This window comes from Uranotaenia lowii, chromosome 2 (assembly GCF_029784155.1).
Source record: "Uranotaenia lowii strain MFRU-FL chromosome 2, ASM2978415v1, whole genome shotgun sequence".
NCBI lineage: Eukaryota > Metazoa > Arthropoda > Insecta > Diptera > Culicidae > Uranotaenia > Uranotaenia lowii.
The window spans coordinates 381,632,327-381,649,044 of record NC_073692.1 but is presented as its reverse complement, the minus strand read 5'-3'; the positions used below and the strand labels follow the sequence as shown (position 1 = coordinate 381,649,044).

The window sequence follows — 16,718 nt, the reverse complement described above, 5'->3', positions numbered from 1 at the left end:
CTGGTATACCCTCAAACATGTTTTTGGACAGCATCACGGTGAACTCTGATCGTGGAATCTGCAATCTCTTCGCCCAACAATTTTCCAGTATCTTAACTTCAGCTTCAACATCCCCAGAACATTTAGCTAATGCTGTCAGGAACGTTTCGCCATTGGGCTTTTTAATAAATGGTATTGAAATCGAGGAGGCAGTCATCTCTAAAGCAGCAGCGAAGCTCAAGAATTCCTTTTCTACGGGCCCGGACGGGTTACCAGCTGTTTTTTTTGAAAAGTTTTATGCCTGTTTTGCTGACCACTATTCGGCTCATTTTTCAAGCTTCGCTTGATTGAACCATCTTCCCTCTACTATGGAAGGAAGCTTACATGTTTCCGGTACATAAAAAAGGTGATAGGAGAGATGTTAACAATTACCGTGGAATCTCTGCTTTATGTTCTATTGCCAAACTATTTGAATTGAAGGTCTTGGATCCTCTTTCCTGCAAAAATAACAATGATCAGCACAATCTATACCGATCTGTCCGCTGCATTCGACAAGGTAAACCTACTTGGTGAACGTTACTTGGTTGGTTCCGCAGTTACTTAACCGGTCGTAAATTGATTGTTTGAACGGTTGACACCTTTTCCAAGCAGTTGTCACCCCTCGACGTCTCCAAACTTTGCAATGCTGATGACCTAAAACCAGTGTTCGGCATCGCTAACAGGAAAATTAGCGCCGCTACTTAAATCGCTAACTCACTCAAAGTTAACGTTCGCTAATTTAAACCGCCAAAAGTGCTCAAACATGTTTGAGGGTATACCAGGTTCTTGGCGCTGACTATTTACGTGTTTCTAAAACGATTTTGGGCGAGACTTGAGGTTACGTTGTACGCTTAAACTTAAAGCGCTAATCGCTAACAACTAATTGTTGATCAAAAAAACGTACATCAAAAAATTAGGTATTTATGTTTTTTTTTTTTTTATTTCATGTTATTTGGGTTTACACTAAAGCATGGGTGGCCAAACCATGGCCCGCGGGCCACATGTGGCCCGCGACCAACTTTTTGTGGCCCGCGAAGCTGATTTGTGGCCCGCGAAGCTGATTTGTGGCCCGCGAAGCTGATTTTGGAAAGCCCTTGTTCTAATAACTGAACGTTTTTTTTTATTCTTCATATAAAATTTGGATAAATATACCTGAATCAACACTAGCTAAATTCAAAACAAAGATATGAACATTTCTTGGAACTGATAAAAGGCAAAGAAATAAAAGTGTATAAAAACTAATTTCGAAAAAAACGCGCTTTTAAGTTATTGTGTTTGGCCATTTTCCATGCTTTTTTCGAACATTTGCAATTTTCTGACGAACGTAAAATTATCCAAATATAATTTAAAAAATCTGAAAAAAAAATCACCAAATATAATTTGAAATATGAATAATTATTTGGCATTATTGTCTCAAAATCGATAATTTTTACACTTATATCCCTTTGAATATTAGGGACCTTTACAAAAAAAACCGTCACGGAAAAAAACGATCACAATTACAGTTTTTAAAATAACAAAATTGTTTGGCATTTAACGCATTATCTGTAATTTCCATCACACATTTTTCATTGTTTTCCGATTAAGTTTTGGTGGCTACATATCGTTGATATGAAGAGCGTTGAAGCGGACTCTAGTTTTAATATTGAAGAGTTTGGATAGCCTCAGAAAGATTATCATATTGTTTAAATTAAAAAAAAAAAAATCACCGAAACATATCAACATAAACATTGAAATTATACTTTCACAACAACTTCAACCATTCGCAACTCGAATTCTATTTCAAAACTATCGTTCATCCATAAAAATTTAATAACTTTTGCAAATTATATAACATATTGAAAGTTAGCTCTGTAATTTTTTCCCATTTTTAATTTTTTGCTCAACTTTACAGAAAAGGGTATTTTTTGAAATTAAACCGAATCCAAATATATTTTAATTGGGAACGTGCTTTGTATTTCTGTACATCAATAATGAAAAACTAGACAGATTTTGCAGTTGGGTAGTAGAATTAAACTAGAACCGGTTTGGTACTGACAAATCTATCAGAAGAACGATTGTAAAAAAAATTACATAAATAAGGTGCAATGATAATAGAAAAAAAAAAAACAAATTCGTATATGTTTGAAAAAATCTTTCCTAATACACTTGTCAGATCGAGATGATAGTAAATTTGAAAATAATTCGATTGAGTTGAAGTAACTTTGTGAAATTAATATTTTTGAAATAATTTTTCTTTTAAATGTCAAAAGCTTGTGACCGTTACTTTTTTTCAACAATTCCATTCTGCAGTTTTTCCTAATTTGTCTATCAAATGTTTCCAAGAAGAAAGGTGAACTTAAAATCTTTGGAAAAGGGCGGTAATTTTTTTTTAATTTGGAGACCATAAAATTGACTGTTGTCCAATGTTGTCAGGAAATTTGACATTTTTGGGATGAATAAACCGAAGAGGTTTTAAATTTTTTCACAACATACATAAGTTGGGAGGGATAATTCATTTCGTATTGCATTATATTTCTCCTATTTTTCAAATGGAGAGAAATTTATAAAAATAAGCAAGTAACGAAATTTACTAATTTAAATGAATCTTAACTCTATGTGACCGCGGCAAATGTTTTTTCCTTAGCGTTTTCAGAAATCTGTTGTTTTTTTTATATACTCCAGAACAATTTGTTTTTGTGGCCCGCCAGCCAATCTCATTTCTGAAATTTGGCCCGCCTGTTGAAAATGTTGGCCACCCATGCACTAAAGCATGGATCACTAAAAATCTGGACGCGTTAAAACGGGTCTATCTCGGAGCTATGTAAACGAAAAAAAAAAGTTTTATAATCAAAATGTAGGGTTTTTATTGCATTTTTTCGATGTTTTTTGATAAAATTTCGAACTTTTCGTCTAGAACCACTCATCAAAGTTTGGACACCCTATTCACTGACCTCAGCGGCCATTTTGTTCCACAATCTTTTCATCTCTGTTGCTTCCCGAGTCGTCCTACCATTCTTCTTCATTTTCTGCTTGACAATTGCCCAAAATTTTTCGATACGGTGGAATTGAGGGCAGTTGAGTGGGTTGATGTCCTTTTCAACAAAATCCACCCGTTGGCCGAATACCACTGTAGTACCTCCCAGCTGTAGTGACAGCATGCCAAATCTGGCGAAAACTTTACTGGTCTTTTGTGAGATCTATTGTACGAAAAAAAAAACATTTTTTAAGACACTCCTCCTAGTACATTTCGGAGTTCATGGTCTTGTTTTTCACAAAAACCGGGGTTTTTCGTCCGCAGCTGCAAATACCTTGCCAGATCAAACACTTTCTTGCCAACTTATCGGCAAAAACGAATTCGAACTTGCCGGGGACATCACCATGACCAGTGCAGTGCACCACTGCAGTGGCTTTATAAAAATTTTGGCCTGGAAGCTGCCCAAAAACCATCTTTACGTACGTTTCGTCATTCATGAGGAAGCATTCGTTGAACTTCGTTGCAATCTTGTTGTATAACTTCCGGGCACGTCCTTCTGCTTCAATGTCCGGTTTGGTTGCTTACTGGCCCGATAGGATCGTATTCCTTCGCGCAGACGAATTCTTCTGACGGTGCACCGGTCGGCATTGAATTTCTTGGCGATGTCATAGCCCGACTACCCTGTGTTTGCCTTGATCGTTCTCAACACCTTCAAATGCAGTTTCTGATTCTTAGGTCCACTATAATGCTTGGTATGAACCTGCCGATCGATAGTATGCATCTCACGGAAACGTCTGAGAACGCTGCACACGGTTGATTTGAGCATTTTTAACGATTTCGCGATTTTTTGAACCCGACCACGCCGGTTTTTAACGTGAATGTCCAAAATTTATTTTCGTCTCGCGGCTTCCATCACGTGTAACTTTTTTGAAACGAAACGAATCGTAACGAAATTTTCAGCACTGATAGAGGAAACATTTCCCAACGAAGTACTGTCAAAACATTCCAGATCCAACAACTAGGAGCGCGATGGTAAAATAAATAGTGCGCCCAGATTTGTAGTGATCCATGCTTTATTTAAAATATCAGAAGCCAGAGCTCAATAGTTAAATTCAGTAAAAAGGCTGAAAAAATAAACGAAATTTTCATAGGAACTTCAACATGAAATTTTCAGATCACATGGCCTCTCATATCAAAGCAATTTTGTATCAAATCCAAATCATGAAAATAAATTTCGTAAAAAGAGAAGTTGTTGTCAAAGACTGAGGAAAAGGTGGTGAGGGAGTTATTTAAAATATGTTTGAAAAAATAAAATGCATTTTTCCTTTTTATTTTCAATGTTTTACATACTCTCTAGAGCCACCATTAGTTTTACCACTTATTGATAATCTTTATCTCGCGATCAGAGATCTTCTTCATTTTTGTAAGTCAGAATCAATCAAAAAAACTCCATTGTTGCATTTCTGGCCATGAAATAACTTTAAATCAGGGTTCCTGGACAAAACCGAACCGAACCGGTCGAACGAGGAGTGCTGCCTCCTAACTGAGGCTAACCGTCTCCTCATCGAAACTATCGGCCAGGTGCTCCCACCTGTGTCCGGGATCCACTGGTGCGGAGCTAGGGGCTGGAACTTACCTAAAACTAGAACAGATCTAACGATAAAAAACCAATTCAGAGTAGGTTCCAACCCAATAGCGATTCGGAAAACAGTCACTGAACTCCTTAGGACCAAATATAAAAACTACACCGTCTGATACTCGGACGGCTCATTAGCGCTAGGGAGAGTTGGTATAGGCATCTCAGGACCTGACCTGGAAACCTCCTACCGCCTCCCGGACCAGTGCACAATATTTTATGCCGAAGCAGCAGCAGCTTACATCCCAGGAGTGACTCCGGCTGACCGACCAATCACTGTACTCTTTGACTCAGCCAGTGTCGTCACCGCACTACAATCTGAGACGGTCTCGCACCCATGTCTTCAACAACTACAACTAAAAGCAGCACCAGATACCACATTCGTTTGGATTCCTGGACATTGTGGAATTACTGGCAACGAAGAGGCTGACCGCCTCGCCAAGTCGGGTCGACGACAGGCGCGACTCACCAACTCGGTCCCAGCGGCGGACTTGAAATCATCGGTAACGAAAGCAATAGCAAATAAATGGGCCGAGGATTGGCTAAACTGTGATCGAGAAGGAACAAGAGAGTATTTCCTACGAAAAATCAAGGGGGATACCTTCCAATGGGAAGATCCTCTGGCACATCAAGAACAACAAATACTTTCACGCTTAAGAACGGGACATACTTCTTTCGCATACAACTTGCACGGTGGCGAGAATTTCAAGATCCAGTGCACTGCATGCAGAGTCCACCAGTCGGTGGAGCACGTTCTCTGCCACTGTCCACAATTCGATGGCGTAAGAAATCAACATGAAATCCCTGTAACCATCAAGGACGCTCTAGGAAATGAACCGACAGTGATCGCAGCAGTGATGCTGTTTCTGAAAGATATTGGACTTTACGATCAAACTTAGCGTGCAGAAACAGACAGGAAGGAGGAGTGAAGGAACTGCCGGTGGTGGACCCCTCAACGATGCCTGCCACCGGTGGAAACCACTTCTCTCTTCAAGCAACCAAACAACCTGACAATAAACGCGGAACCGAAATTGGACACGATTCGGACAACCCTGAATAATTTGACAACGACCGGCAACGAATACTGAATAAATATTAAAACTACAAAATAAGAAACGTGCAAGTCCTCAACACTTTGAGTGGTCCCATCCGGACTTTTCCTGTATTGGATGAATTTATTATAATACGGGAATTCTTCCCCACCACTTGGGAAAGCCCCTTCAGGGCCTCCCTCGTACTTTAAAATTATTACAGAGAGACGAACCAACCCGAGGCTGAAAGTCTCTATAATAAAGAAAAAAAACTTTAAATCAGATCGCTGAACCAGGTATTATTTAATAAAAAAAACATGGGCGAACTCAATATGGACGAGACGGATAACTGGAATTAACACGTTCGTCGCCACGCTGGTTTTGGCAGTTTTACTTGCCGGGCCCAAAGAAATTTTCGGAGCGAGAAAGAAAAGATGGAGAGCTCCAGATTTGCAACGTGTGGCTAAGCTGAGCGTCTAACTTGAGTTAGAGAGCGTCACACGTTTTTTGATGTGACGGGGCCTCCCAGGAAATACACCCGTCACACGAATATAGATCCCATGGCGACGAACGTGTTAAAGGGATATTGTAATTTTAATTTCACCAGCAGCAGTCCACTCTATGCTGGATTCTTCAAACTTGGTTCAAACTCTCTGGAGCCACTGTCATCGTTTTAACTTCATATGTCTTGATGTTACTTTAAGCGGGCAAACTTAAAACAGGAGAAAACTTAGTTATTTTCCGTTGCAAGGGCTTCGCTATAGTCTTTCGGCCACCATAAAGAAAATCCTGTTTTTTTCGGAAAGATAAATGCGGTGATTTTTTTGTGTTGTAGAGATTGCTTACAGTAGAATTCATTGTGATATTTCGAAAAAAAAAGCAAACAGTTTTTAACAAGAGTATCAATAAGATTGGATAATTGTCGTTCAGGTTTTAGAATCAGTTTGTGTTTTTAAGATTTATAATTTACAGTTCAATCCTGTTTTGTAGATCCCACTACTGATAATCCAAAAAAGACGTCCCATTCCATTTCTTTAACTCATCCATCGAATGAAACAATTGATTGAGAATTTTTGAAAATATTTTTAATATAATATTTAATAAGTCAATATAATTGTAATGTTCTTAAATTTTGTTTTGAGTGTTGTTGTTTTGCATCTTGTTTTTGTTTTTTTTTTTATTATAATTCGTTTCACTTTCTCGGTTTGTTTTGTTTTTAATTCATAATTTGAACCATCACCATTCTGTTTTCATCGATTTTTTTTTGTATGCTTACATGTTATGCATCATTTCTCTCTCTCTCTTCTAGCATTGATCTCTTACCAGGTCATTTCGTTTTTTCCCTTGTTTGGTTGGGTTTACCTATAAATTATTTCCTTTTGTTTTTCGGGCTCTTCGTTCTTTGTCTCGCTCTATTTTTCCTGTGTATAGCGCTCCTAACTCTTTTTCTCACAGTACCTTTTTTCTCTGGGTTTCCGTTCCGGGTGTTTGTTTTTAGCATAAAGATCTCTTTACAATTGCAATTTATTTGAATAATAATGAATTGTTTGCTTTGTATTTTTTGTTTGTTTTTAATTCGCTAACCGCTCGGTGTGTAAAACTCACACTCACAGAAGTTTTGATTTTTTTCTTACAGTAACAATCGACCACGAATAGACCGAGAAAAAACTTTGTTCTTTTTGTGATTTTTTTTTTGTAATTTTTGTTGCTATCATCCGAATTATGAATAAACATAGAATATCAAAAAGTTTTTTACTGCTTTGAAATAAGCATTTTTCTTTTCTTTTTTTTTTGTTATATTAGAAAACGAGAGAAGATTTTGCATACCAATTTTATTTATTTTTGATTCATTTTTTGTTCAAACGTCAGTTAATTTTGCTAACTAATTTAGATTAATAAGAGCGCTTTTGTTGCTGGTTTTTCATAATTGTTTGGTTTTTTTTGTCTGAGAAATTAACAACCCAAGATCGAGCTAGTCCTTCTGTTAGTTATTAATCGGCATTTTTTTTCATCCGAATTCCTCGTTTGCAAAACGGAACGAATACACGCAAAAACAAAAAAAAAATTGAAAACTGTTTTCATTCAACTACTTTACACTTAAATCTTAAAGAAAAAGAAAAACTTAAACGAAAAAACTGTGAAGCGCCAAACAAAAAAAAAAACGGGCAAATTATTCTATTTGTTTTTTATTCGATGACAATATAACCTATACGAAAACAAAATCCTCCTTTTTAAACTAATAGATTAACTAAACTCTCTGTTCTCGGGGTTTCTCTTTCGAATTCGGAGAGCGAAAAAAAACGACCGCTTTTGTACCAAAAGCGTCCGTTTTTGTGTTAGTTCAGCTATATCTTCTAAAGAATCACATTTAGACGGAATGTTTTTTTCTTCTTATTTTTGTTTTAATAAATCGCATTTCTTTGCAGTTTCTCTTTTCCTTGTGTTTTTTTTCTTCATTTAACTTTCACTATCTTACAACTAACCGCAACTATTAACATACACATGCTTGCCCTGCTTTCTTTAAACATTTTTTTGATCATGATCTTTCTGTCCATCTCGCTCTATCACGCTCTTTTTTCACATTTTTGTTTATCTTTCTTTCCTTCTCTCTCTCTCTCTCACTTGCCGCAAGAGTAGGTTCAACTTGTGTAACGTTAGGCTTATGTAAGTTCAGTAAAACTATTTCCGTTATGTGGTTTTTTTTCACCTCTGTATATTAATAATCAATTAGTGTATTGGTTTCAACTTTTTTCCCTCTCTTTAACAAATTCTCTTTGCACGCTACTGTTTAGGTATAAAAAAGTTCTAACCGTGTTTGCTCCTCTCTCTCTTTCTCTCTCTGTTCCATCTGCTGCCTTGCTTCTTTTGGTTTCGCGCTTGTGGCTTTCTCTTTCTCTCAGGTTCCCTTCTCAGGTTTTCTCTTTCCCCAAACTTCACTACTCATCATAAGGCCTGTTTTGTTTTTCTCTGTACGTGTGTGTGTTAGTGTATTATTGTGTGTGGTGTTTGTTTACTCTGCGCTATTGTTTAAATTAAGCTATCCGTTTATTTCACTATTTGTTTCAACTGTGTTTGCACGTTGTGTTGGTTTTTTCCCCGGTGAAAATATAATTGATTCTCTATCTACTGTTTTGTTTGCTTGTTTATTTGTTCTTCGTCTCTTGCTGTCCTATAAAGTTGTTTATTTCTGCTAAGAATATTTTCGTTAAAGTTAGTTCTCTAGTTCTATTTTTTTTGTTTATTTAAATCAACTGTTTTGACCTTTGACCCGAATCCATCCGACGACTAAAATCGTGCTTCCAGCATGGTTTATTTTCCTCTACCTTTTTGCTTGTTTTTTTTTATTCTTCTTTTGTTTACGTTTGTTATTCTTCGGTTTGTTTATATTTGGTTCGCGTTTCTTCTGTTTTTCATGCGTGCTTCTTGATTTTTTTTCTATTTCCGTTTTATGTTTTTTTTCTTTCTGTTTTAAATAGAAGCAAAGCACAGCTGCTATTGTTCTGTTGTTCCACCCTTCAAGCTAGGCAACGTCTGCAACTTTTGCTCGTCGTCTCGTTCGTTTTCCATTCGTTCATTTTCTTGCTCATCAACTCTCTTCGTTTGGGAAGGCACCGTTCTTTGTATCTGAGAATTGGTTTTTTGTTTTGTTTTTGTTTTGCTTTACAAGCTGACGATCGAGTTGCCGAAAGAAAAATCTACGAGAAGTTTCACGTCAAAAATAGAACAACAATTTCGTTCAGTGTTTGATTGACGTTTCCGAGCAGAAAATCGTTCCAGTTTTATTGTTGAAACCGAGATCGGAACAAATTTTGCTGTCGAAAAACTATCAAACACACGAATGAAAGACGATTGAACTAAATCTTCCGTTCAGCTGCCCGGATTAAGTAATCGGGAACTTGTTCGCCATTATCTGATTTCATTTTTTTTTTAATTCTAGGAAATACTTCGTGAGTAGTATTTACATAAATCCGTGTTGCCAACAAAGAGAAAATCTGAAGAATTGAAACGTTACTTTTGTGTTTGTGTGAGTGCCTAATTGTATTAGTTGCCAATAGAGATTATGTGAGTATAATTTTGTTTCATTTTTTTTTGTTTCGATTTTTGTAATTTCATATGATGTAATTCAAGAGTCAGAAAAACGTTCGATATTTTATTTGGTTTTTGTGTTGCCCAATTTGAAGCTAAGAGAAAGAGTAAACATTTGTTTTTGTTTTTAATTTTTTTCGTTTCGTTTGTATTGTATATTGTGAATTCATTTAACATCACCTTACATGCCTTAAAAATTTGAATACTGTACTTTTAGAAGTTTGAAACGGTCTCGTCAAATAATGCTATTAAAATCTGGCCAATCGTTTATCATTATACTCTTTTTTTTTGTCGCCATATCCAGTAAAAGGAAACACCTATAAAATTAGTAAACTGTTTTTTTTTAATTTTGCGAACAGCTGCATAGGTACTATTTTTAATTTTAGTTTTTTGTAGGTCTTGTTTAGTTTGTTTTATTTTGGGTTTGTTTTAGGGTTTTACTTCTCTACAATATCAACAATTCGATTTCAAGAATTAGAGTGAAGATCTAAAAAACGGCTTTGATTCCAGTTTAAAAACGGCTATCCAAATCGTGTGATTTTAAAATGTGTGTAGGTATTTTCGTTCTTTTTTTTTGTTTGAAAATAGGACAAGAGTTACTATTTAGAGTTACCTTCATCATCTATTATAGAGTATAGAGAAAGAATGATAATGAGCAAATTTTGGTCCTGAAAATATGTTTCCTATTCTCGTTTAGTTAGTGGTAGTGTAGCGACTATCCTCTGTGAAGAGAACATCTTTGTAGTGGTGGTGCTTCGATATTTAAAGATTTCTAGTTTTGTATTTTTATTTGTTTGCTTTGAACTATTAGGTTTTCTCTTCTGGATTTTTTTCTAGACGTTGTCAATCGTAACGATTGACAACTTTATTCTGTGTATTCTGAAACGATGGTTTAATTTTTAAGTACCATTATTCGTTGCATTTAGTTTTTTGTTTTTGTTTTGTTTACATTTAGTGAAAAGGTGAGAATGAGATGTCTATTACAGAGCGCATCATTGGCGGTTGAACCTTAGCAAGATGGGTGGTTTTTTTTTTAAATGACCTCTTCTCGCTCCTGCCTTTTTTATATTTCTTAACAACAAACAACAAGAAGATGTATAAATATATCTATGTCTGGTTTTCTTCCATTGTTTTTTACCTTTCTCTCACTTATTTCACATTTTCAAGTCTCAAGACTCGTTCGTTCCATGCTCGAAGCTTCGAGCTGTATAATCCTTGGCCTAGCTTGTATTTATAGTTCCATAAAACGAGTACGATCTACAAATATATTCAAACTAAACTTCAACTTGTAAATATAAACTATGTATAATCCAGCAAACGATTTAACTAAAACAAAATATATATATTTTTTACACACCGATTTTTTTTAAGTAGATATCACGCGAAACCTCCGCTCTGATCTACAACTATACACAACAAAACAATCAAAACTTGTCAAACTTAACGATCGTTAAACACTCTTTTTTATATAAATTTATTTATTCATATTCAGGTTAGGGTTAGCTGAATTGTTGTGGGATGGGGGGGGGGGGGGATGTGAGGACTTAACTATATGTATAAACTTCTAAACTAGCTAGCTACACAACTACCTATCGAACAGCTTGCTAGCAGACGCTAGGAAACGCCCTGACATCTGTTGGGTTCAGTTTTTTTTAAACTAATTTCATTGCATGCGCTGACATTCGGTTGATGTTTTTTGTTTTTCTGTGTTAAGGATGATTTTTTTTCGCGAGAACTATTTCCATTGGTCGAAAAACTTTAGCCATGTTGCTCGTTGGGGCGAATTTGGTCGATCAGCGCTTCAAATAAAAAATAATTTCACGTCAGATAATATTCCCACACAGGTCTGGTAAAAATGTCTGCATGAATTTCTGTTCTGAAAAAAACACCGTCTTCAGAGAAGATATAAAACATATTCGGCACCGCGATGAAAAAAATCAGGATTTTTCAGGACCACACTAAATTGATGAAAATAACATGCAGCTTCGCTGAGATTGCATAACTAAAGGCGAAATTCAGGTGCTGAAGACGCCTCGAATAATGCAACTAAAACGAGAAGAACCTTGGCTAGCCTAAAGTTAATATCGAAAAACACTATTTAAATATCATTTGAACAAAAGATTATCATCGGTTAAACTGGTTAAACTATTTTACTATAGATTTGTTTGATTTTCTCACCATTTAACAATAAACTTAGTTATTTTTTAAAAATCAGGACAAATCAGGACATTATAAAGGTCATTTTCCAAAAATCGAGACAATTCAAGCGTTTTTGAAAAATCTGGATGGCCTCTCGAAAACCAGGACAAATCCTGAAAAATCAGGACACCTGGCACCCCTGACCCATATTCAGACCGGTAGAGATTGTCAAACCGGACCGATTGATGTAAAAGTAATGGTTGTCAGTTCAAATCTGTCTGGATTTTGTCCGTTTTTCCGGACCATTTTCCGGCTGTCGCCGCAACGGAGTCAAATGAAAGTCAACGGAATCGATCAGATTGAATAGGTTCGGTGTTGGTTTGAATTCGATCAGACAGTTTCGTTCGGTTGAACGGACCGACTCTCGAACAATTTTTGTACGATTTTCTGTCAGATCAATAAGCTCTGGCAATGACAATCATTGCAATCTGTTTTTTTGCTGTTGTCTCGCCGAATCTCGCCTTGAGAATTTATTGACTACGAGAAAAGTTAAGTGGCTTAGGGATGAATCATCCCAAAGGATGAAAATCCCGTAGAAAAAAAAATAGAAAAGTAAGGAGGCAGAATTTTGAACGCAAAAACTATCGTTTTAAAACCTTTCTTGGTGAGTTCTTTTGATGAAATGTTTTTTTAATACTTTGTTCTAAACTCAAATAATAAATTTCAGGTTATCATCCTCAGTAGTGATCCTTCTCTAGGTGAAACGACAAATTTCTGGTCAATCATTCTCTCAGACTTGCCTCCTCTGCAGGATCTCTCATGACCTCTACGGTCGGCACAACTATTTCTAATCGGATATTTATATGAAATTTTCATGTGAATTCAATGTGTGAACAAATTGTGAAATAAAAATTTTATATGTCAATCATGACTGCAACTTTTTTTTGATAGTTTCCAACAATAATCACCAGCATAAATTTGGATCTAGTTGACAAGCCAATTTTTATCCGAAAAAGAACAATTTTGGGTCTGAATTCGGACCAATTTCGATCGGAAAACGGATCGATTTTGGTCGAAAAACTAACCGATTATTGTCTGGAAACAACCCGGTTGTATTGACAAAAACTTATCGTTGTCAGGAAAGTTGTGTCACCTGGGCACTGAATTGGTCCGAATTTGGTCGGTTTTCTAGTCTGTTTTCGCACCAATTCATGGGTTGAACGGACCAAATTCCGACCGATTTTGGTCCGATTTTTCGATTCGGGTAAAGCAGCTCAATTAAAAGAAGAGAATGTCCGAATCAAGCACAGATTTGATGGGGTTTTGCTATGATTATTAAAAAACTGTTTCGGTTTCAGGAAAACAAGACAGTGACTGAAAAAGCATAGGCCCTTATTCCGCGCCGCACGTGAGGTGATAGTCGAGTCACCCGAGTCACTCGATTCCAGGAGTCGCTTTAGGTGAGGAACGTCACTTCGGATGAACCTAGGGAATTGTTGAACGACACTCACGACGACCGAACGTTTCACCATGGTGATTAATCTAGACTTACGAACCGCGTGGCAAATGTAAACAATAACAGACTGTCGCAAATGAGAGACAACGTCAATTCGCTATCGTTCTAGAATCGAGGAAGAGTAAAATCGTAGTGTTCGCTAGAATTGATGCCATTTGAACAGATTGGGATTCAAAGTGAAGTGTTGCCAATATGACGGATGGATGATCCAAGCATATATCAATCACTATTGTAACCTGATTTCTAATCATGACTTGACGAGCAAAAATGTGATTGTATTATCAGTTTCCGAAACAAATAGTACTCTGTTTTATTTGAAATCACAACAGGAATGAACCTCTGTCACTTCACCCACACCGACTATCCTTAGACTTAGACCTAGAGTCACATGACGGTGAGGTGACTGAACTTTCGTCCCCTCACGTGCAGCGCAGAATAAGAGAGATATAGATTGTAAAGCTAATGCTCGGGATTTTTTGGATTTTTTTTTCTAACTAAGCTGTTATTGTAACGGCTCTGGGAAATAGCCAGCGTGTCTGAAACAGTCAAAATTTTCTAGGCTGCTACTAAGATTATTAGAAGATACTTCCAGCTCCGGTAAACAAGACGGAGTGACTGAAAAAGCGCAATTTTTTAGGCTTGCTGTAATGATGAGTTGGGAATTGTTTCGACTCCGATAAACAAGCCTGAGTGGCTAGAAATGTTCAGATTTTAAGGCTTCTGTTTTGATTGTTTTGCAGTTCTTCCAGTTCCGGTAAACAATACTAAGTGACTGTAAAAGCGCAGAATTGTAAAGTTGCTAGTCTGCCTAATCCGTTTTCAGTAAACAAGACTGTGTGGCTAGAAAATCCACACATGGAAAATGGATCCGACTTCGGTAAACAAGACAATGTGGCTAGAAAAGCACAGATTTTCAAAGCTGTCACTGAGTAAAATGAAATTGTTCCGGCTTCGGTGCACAAGACTGAGTGGCTGAAAAAGCGCAAATTTTTAAAGCTGGCGTTGTTCTTATTTTAAAATTGTTCCAGCTAAGTGAAAAATGCGGAGTGTCTGTAAAAGCGCAAATTTCAAGTTTGCTGTTATGATTGTTTGGTTCCGGCTCTGATGAACAAGACTGAGTGGTTTAAGGTGCAAATTTTTGAAGCTCCTTGTATGAGTGGTTGTTAATTGTTCCAGTTCCAGTAAGTAATCCCAGATTATCAGATTGCTGCTCTAATTGCTTAGAAATTGATTCAAGTTTTTGGAAATTTCCTCAGCTCCTGCAAAAAAGACGGAGTGCCGAGAATATCAGCTCCGGCTCCGGTTAGTAAAATTAATTGACTAAAGAAAGAAAAAATGTTTTTAAGCTTGTGTTGAAACAAAAGTCAGTCGTTGATCTATCTTCGTAAGTGACTGTTGCTCTCTTCAACAGTTTTTCGCTCCCTGAAACCAAATTTTTTACTAGTCCTGAACAATATCAAGAACGGGCAATTTCGACCAGTTCGACCTGTTTTACGAACTTCACATTATCTGACGTTACGATCGCACTGAGTTCCGAACAAGCAACACACAATGGCGGCATCAGTTATTCGTTGTCTTCCACAGGTCGACCTGCTGGTTTTGCGTTCGTCTTCTAACCGAGGTTTGCATGTGTGTGGCTTTCCCAAGTTTTTTAAAAAAAAACTAACATAGTCTCACCACAAAAAAAAAAACCTCCTAAGGATAGTGGGACAAACGCAAAAGCCGATTGTGGTACACAATCTAACCTTTCACGGATAAGTTCTCTTCAAAATCACGGAAAAAACATCCTCTTGACAATCGTAAAACAACACACTTCTTCTTCCTTTGTTTACTGTTGTGTGGTTCTCTGTCTCTTATTCAAATGTTTGAAGTTCTATGCGTTAGTGTTAGTTTTGTTTACTTTCTTCAATTGCTTTGGCTATTTTGTGGGTTGCTTTTTTGTTGATTTTCGCGGTACTTGCATTAGTTTGAGTTTGTGTGTGTGTGCGATGTTGCATTTTGCTTCTTTTTCTCTTTACTGCTATTGGACGGATAGTGTAAATTTATTATTCTGAGTTGTTGCTTTTTAACTACACCTATTGTTTCTGAGTTGTTGGGGTTGTTTGGCTTCTCTAGTAGGTAATGGAGGCTTCAGAACAAATACAAAACGAAAAGTTTACTTTGGACGACAAGCGTAACGAAAAACAAAATCGGGGTAGTTGATTCAACGTGTCAACAATATTCAACAGTTTAAAGTCCGTTACGACTGTGTTTCTGTTGCTGCTGCTTTGCGCGCACAAATCACTGCTGTTATCCCTGTCTCTTAGTAGGCTCTGAAGCGACCACTCGCTTATACACTCTCTCCTAAAGGTGGTCGTACAACATCGCATCAATCTTACGCGCACGTTTTGCCATCCCTGCTTGGTTTTTTGTTTTCTTCTGGTGTCGGTTTTTTCGAACGGATTGTTGAAGTTTTAGAGAGTTTATTAAGGTTGTTTTTTGTAAAGGAACTTGGTTACACTTAGTTTTTTCGTTGAGGGATGGGTTTAGTAGCACTATTTCTAACCAACAAAAAGCAGTTATTTCAACCCAAAATCGACTCTGAATTATTTGCGTTGGTATTTTTGTTTGCTTGTTTGCGTGTGTGTTTGTTCAGGTTTTTTCTGTCAGCATTTATGTATTAGTGTGGTAGGGTGAAAAAAGCGATTAGAAAAAGAGAAACATTACCAGCAAAATGTTTCCCTTCCCCTCGCCTAACATCATTGATGACTTTTGCTGAGCAGATGGGAGTTGAACTCGTACACGTTGCTCATCTGTTCGCCACAGATGTTGCACTTCCACGGATTGCTCTCGCTGTGGCAACCCTTGTGGAGGAAGTACAGCGTCTGGTCGGGGAACTCGATGCCGCAGAACAGACACTGCAGATGCCGCTTGGACATTGGCCCCCCGGACAGCAGCATATCAGCTTCCGGCCCGGTCGATGTAATCGTACCGTTCGAGGTCGTGGCCACGGCTACGGCTGTCGCATTGCTACTGATGCTGCTACTGCTGGACGAGGTTCCATTCACACTGTTCCCAATGCCGCTGCTACTGCTTGAACTACTAGAACTACTGGAGCTGCTGGAACTGCTCGACGACGTTCCACACTCCGGTGCCGGCGAAGAGGCCGCATTATTGCCGTTGCCTCCGCTACTGCTATTCGGAATCGGACTACCAGCCGAGTTCGGTGAAGTGAGCAGCCCGTTACGATTTGCGCGGTTCGTTGCCCTCGCCGAAATCCGCCGCTTGAGATCTTCCCGCAGAAGCGACTTGAGCGGTGACACCTAAAAAAAAGATAAACATTCCTTTTAGTAAATT

General features: G+C 37.5%; 2 protein-coding genes across 4 annotated transcripts in view; one reads left to right on the top strand and one right to left on the bottom strand.

Annotated features, from left to right (window-relative positions):
* Positions 1-490: 490 nt before the first annotated feature.
* LOC129743232 (uncharacterized) lies at positions 491-5,509 on the top strand. The gene is made up of 2 exons (XM_055735211.1): positions 491-535; positions 4,817-5,509. Exons 1-2 carry the CDS (start codon positions 491-493, stop codon positions 5,507-5,509), a joined length of 738 nt encoding a protein of 245 aa, XP_055591186.1.
* Positions 5,510-6,800: 1,291 nt separating this feature from the next.
* LOC129744042 (ikaros family zinc finger protein) overlaps positions 6,801-16,718 on the bottom strand; it is a 218,446-nt gene continuing 208,528 nt past the window's right edge. For all 3 annotated transcript variants that reach the window (XM_055736370.1, XM_055736371.1, XM_055736369.1), the window contains one exon: positions 6,801-16,684. In XM_055736370.1, coding sequence (XP_055592345.1) covers positions 16,121-16,684 — 564 coding nt within the window. In that variant the 3' untranslated portion in view covers positions 6,801-16,120. The remainder of the gene's footprint in view (positions 16,685-16,718) is intronic.

Coding starts and splice junctions, on each gene's coding strand:
- LOC129743232 (XM_055735211.1), top strand. CDS start 491: ATGATCAGCACAATCTATACCGATCTGTCCGCTGCATTCGACAAG. Junction 536..4,816: donor TGTCCGCTGCATTCGACAAG/GTAAACCTACTT, acceptor CTCCCGGACCAG/TGCACAATATTTTATGCCGA.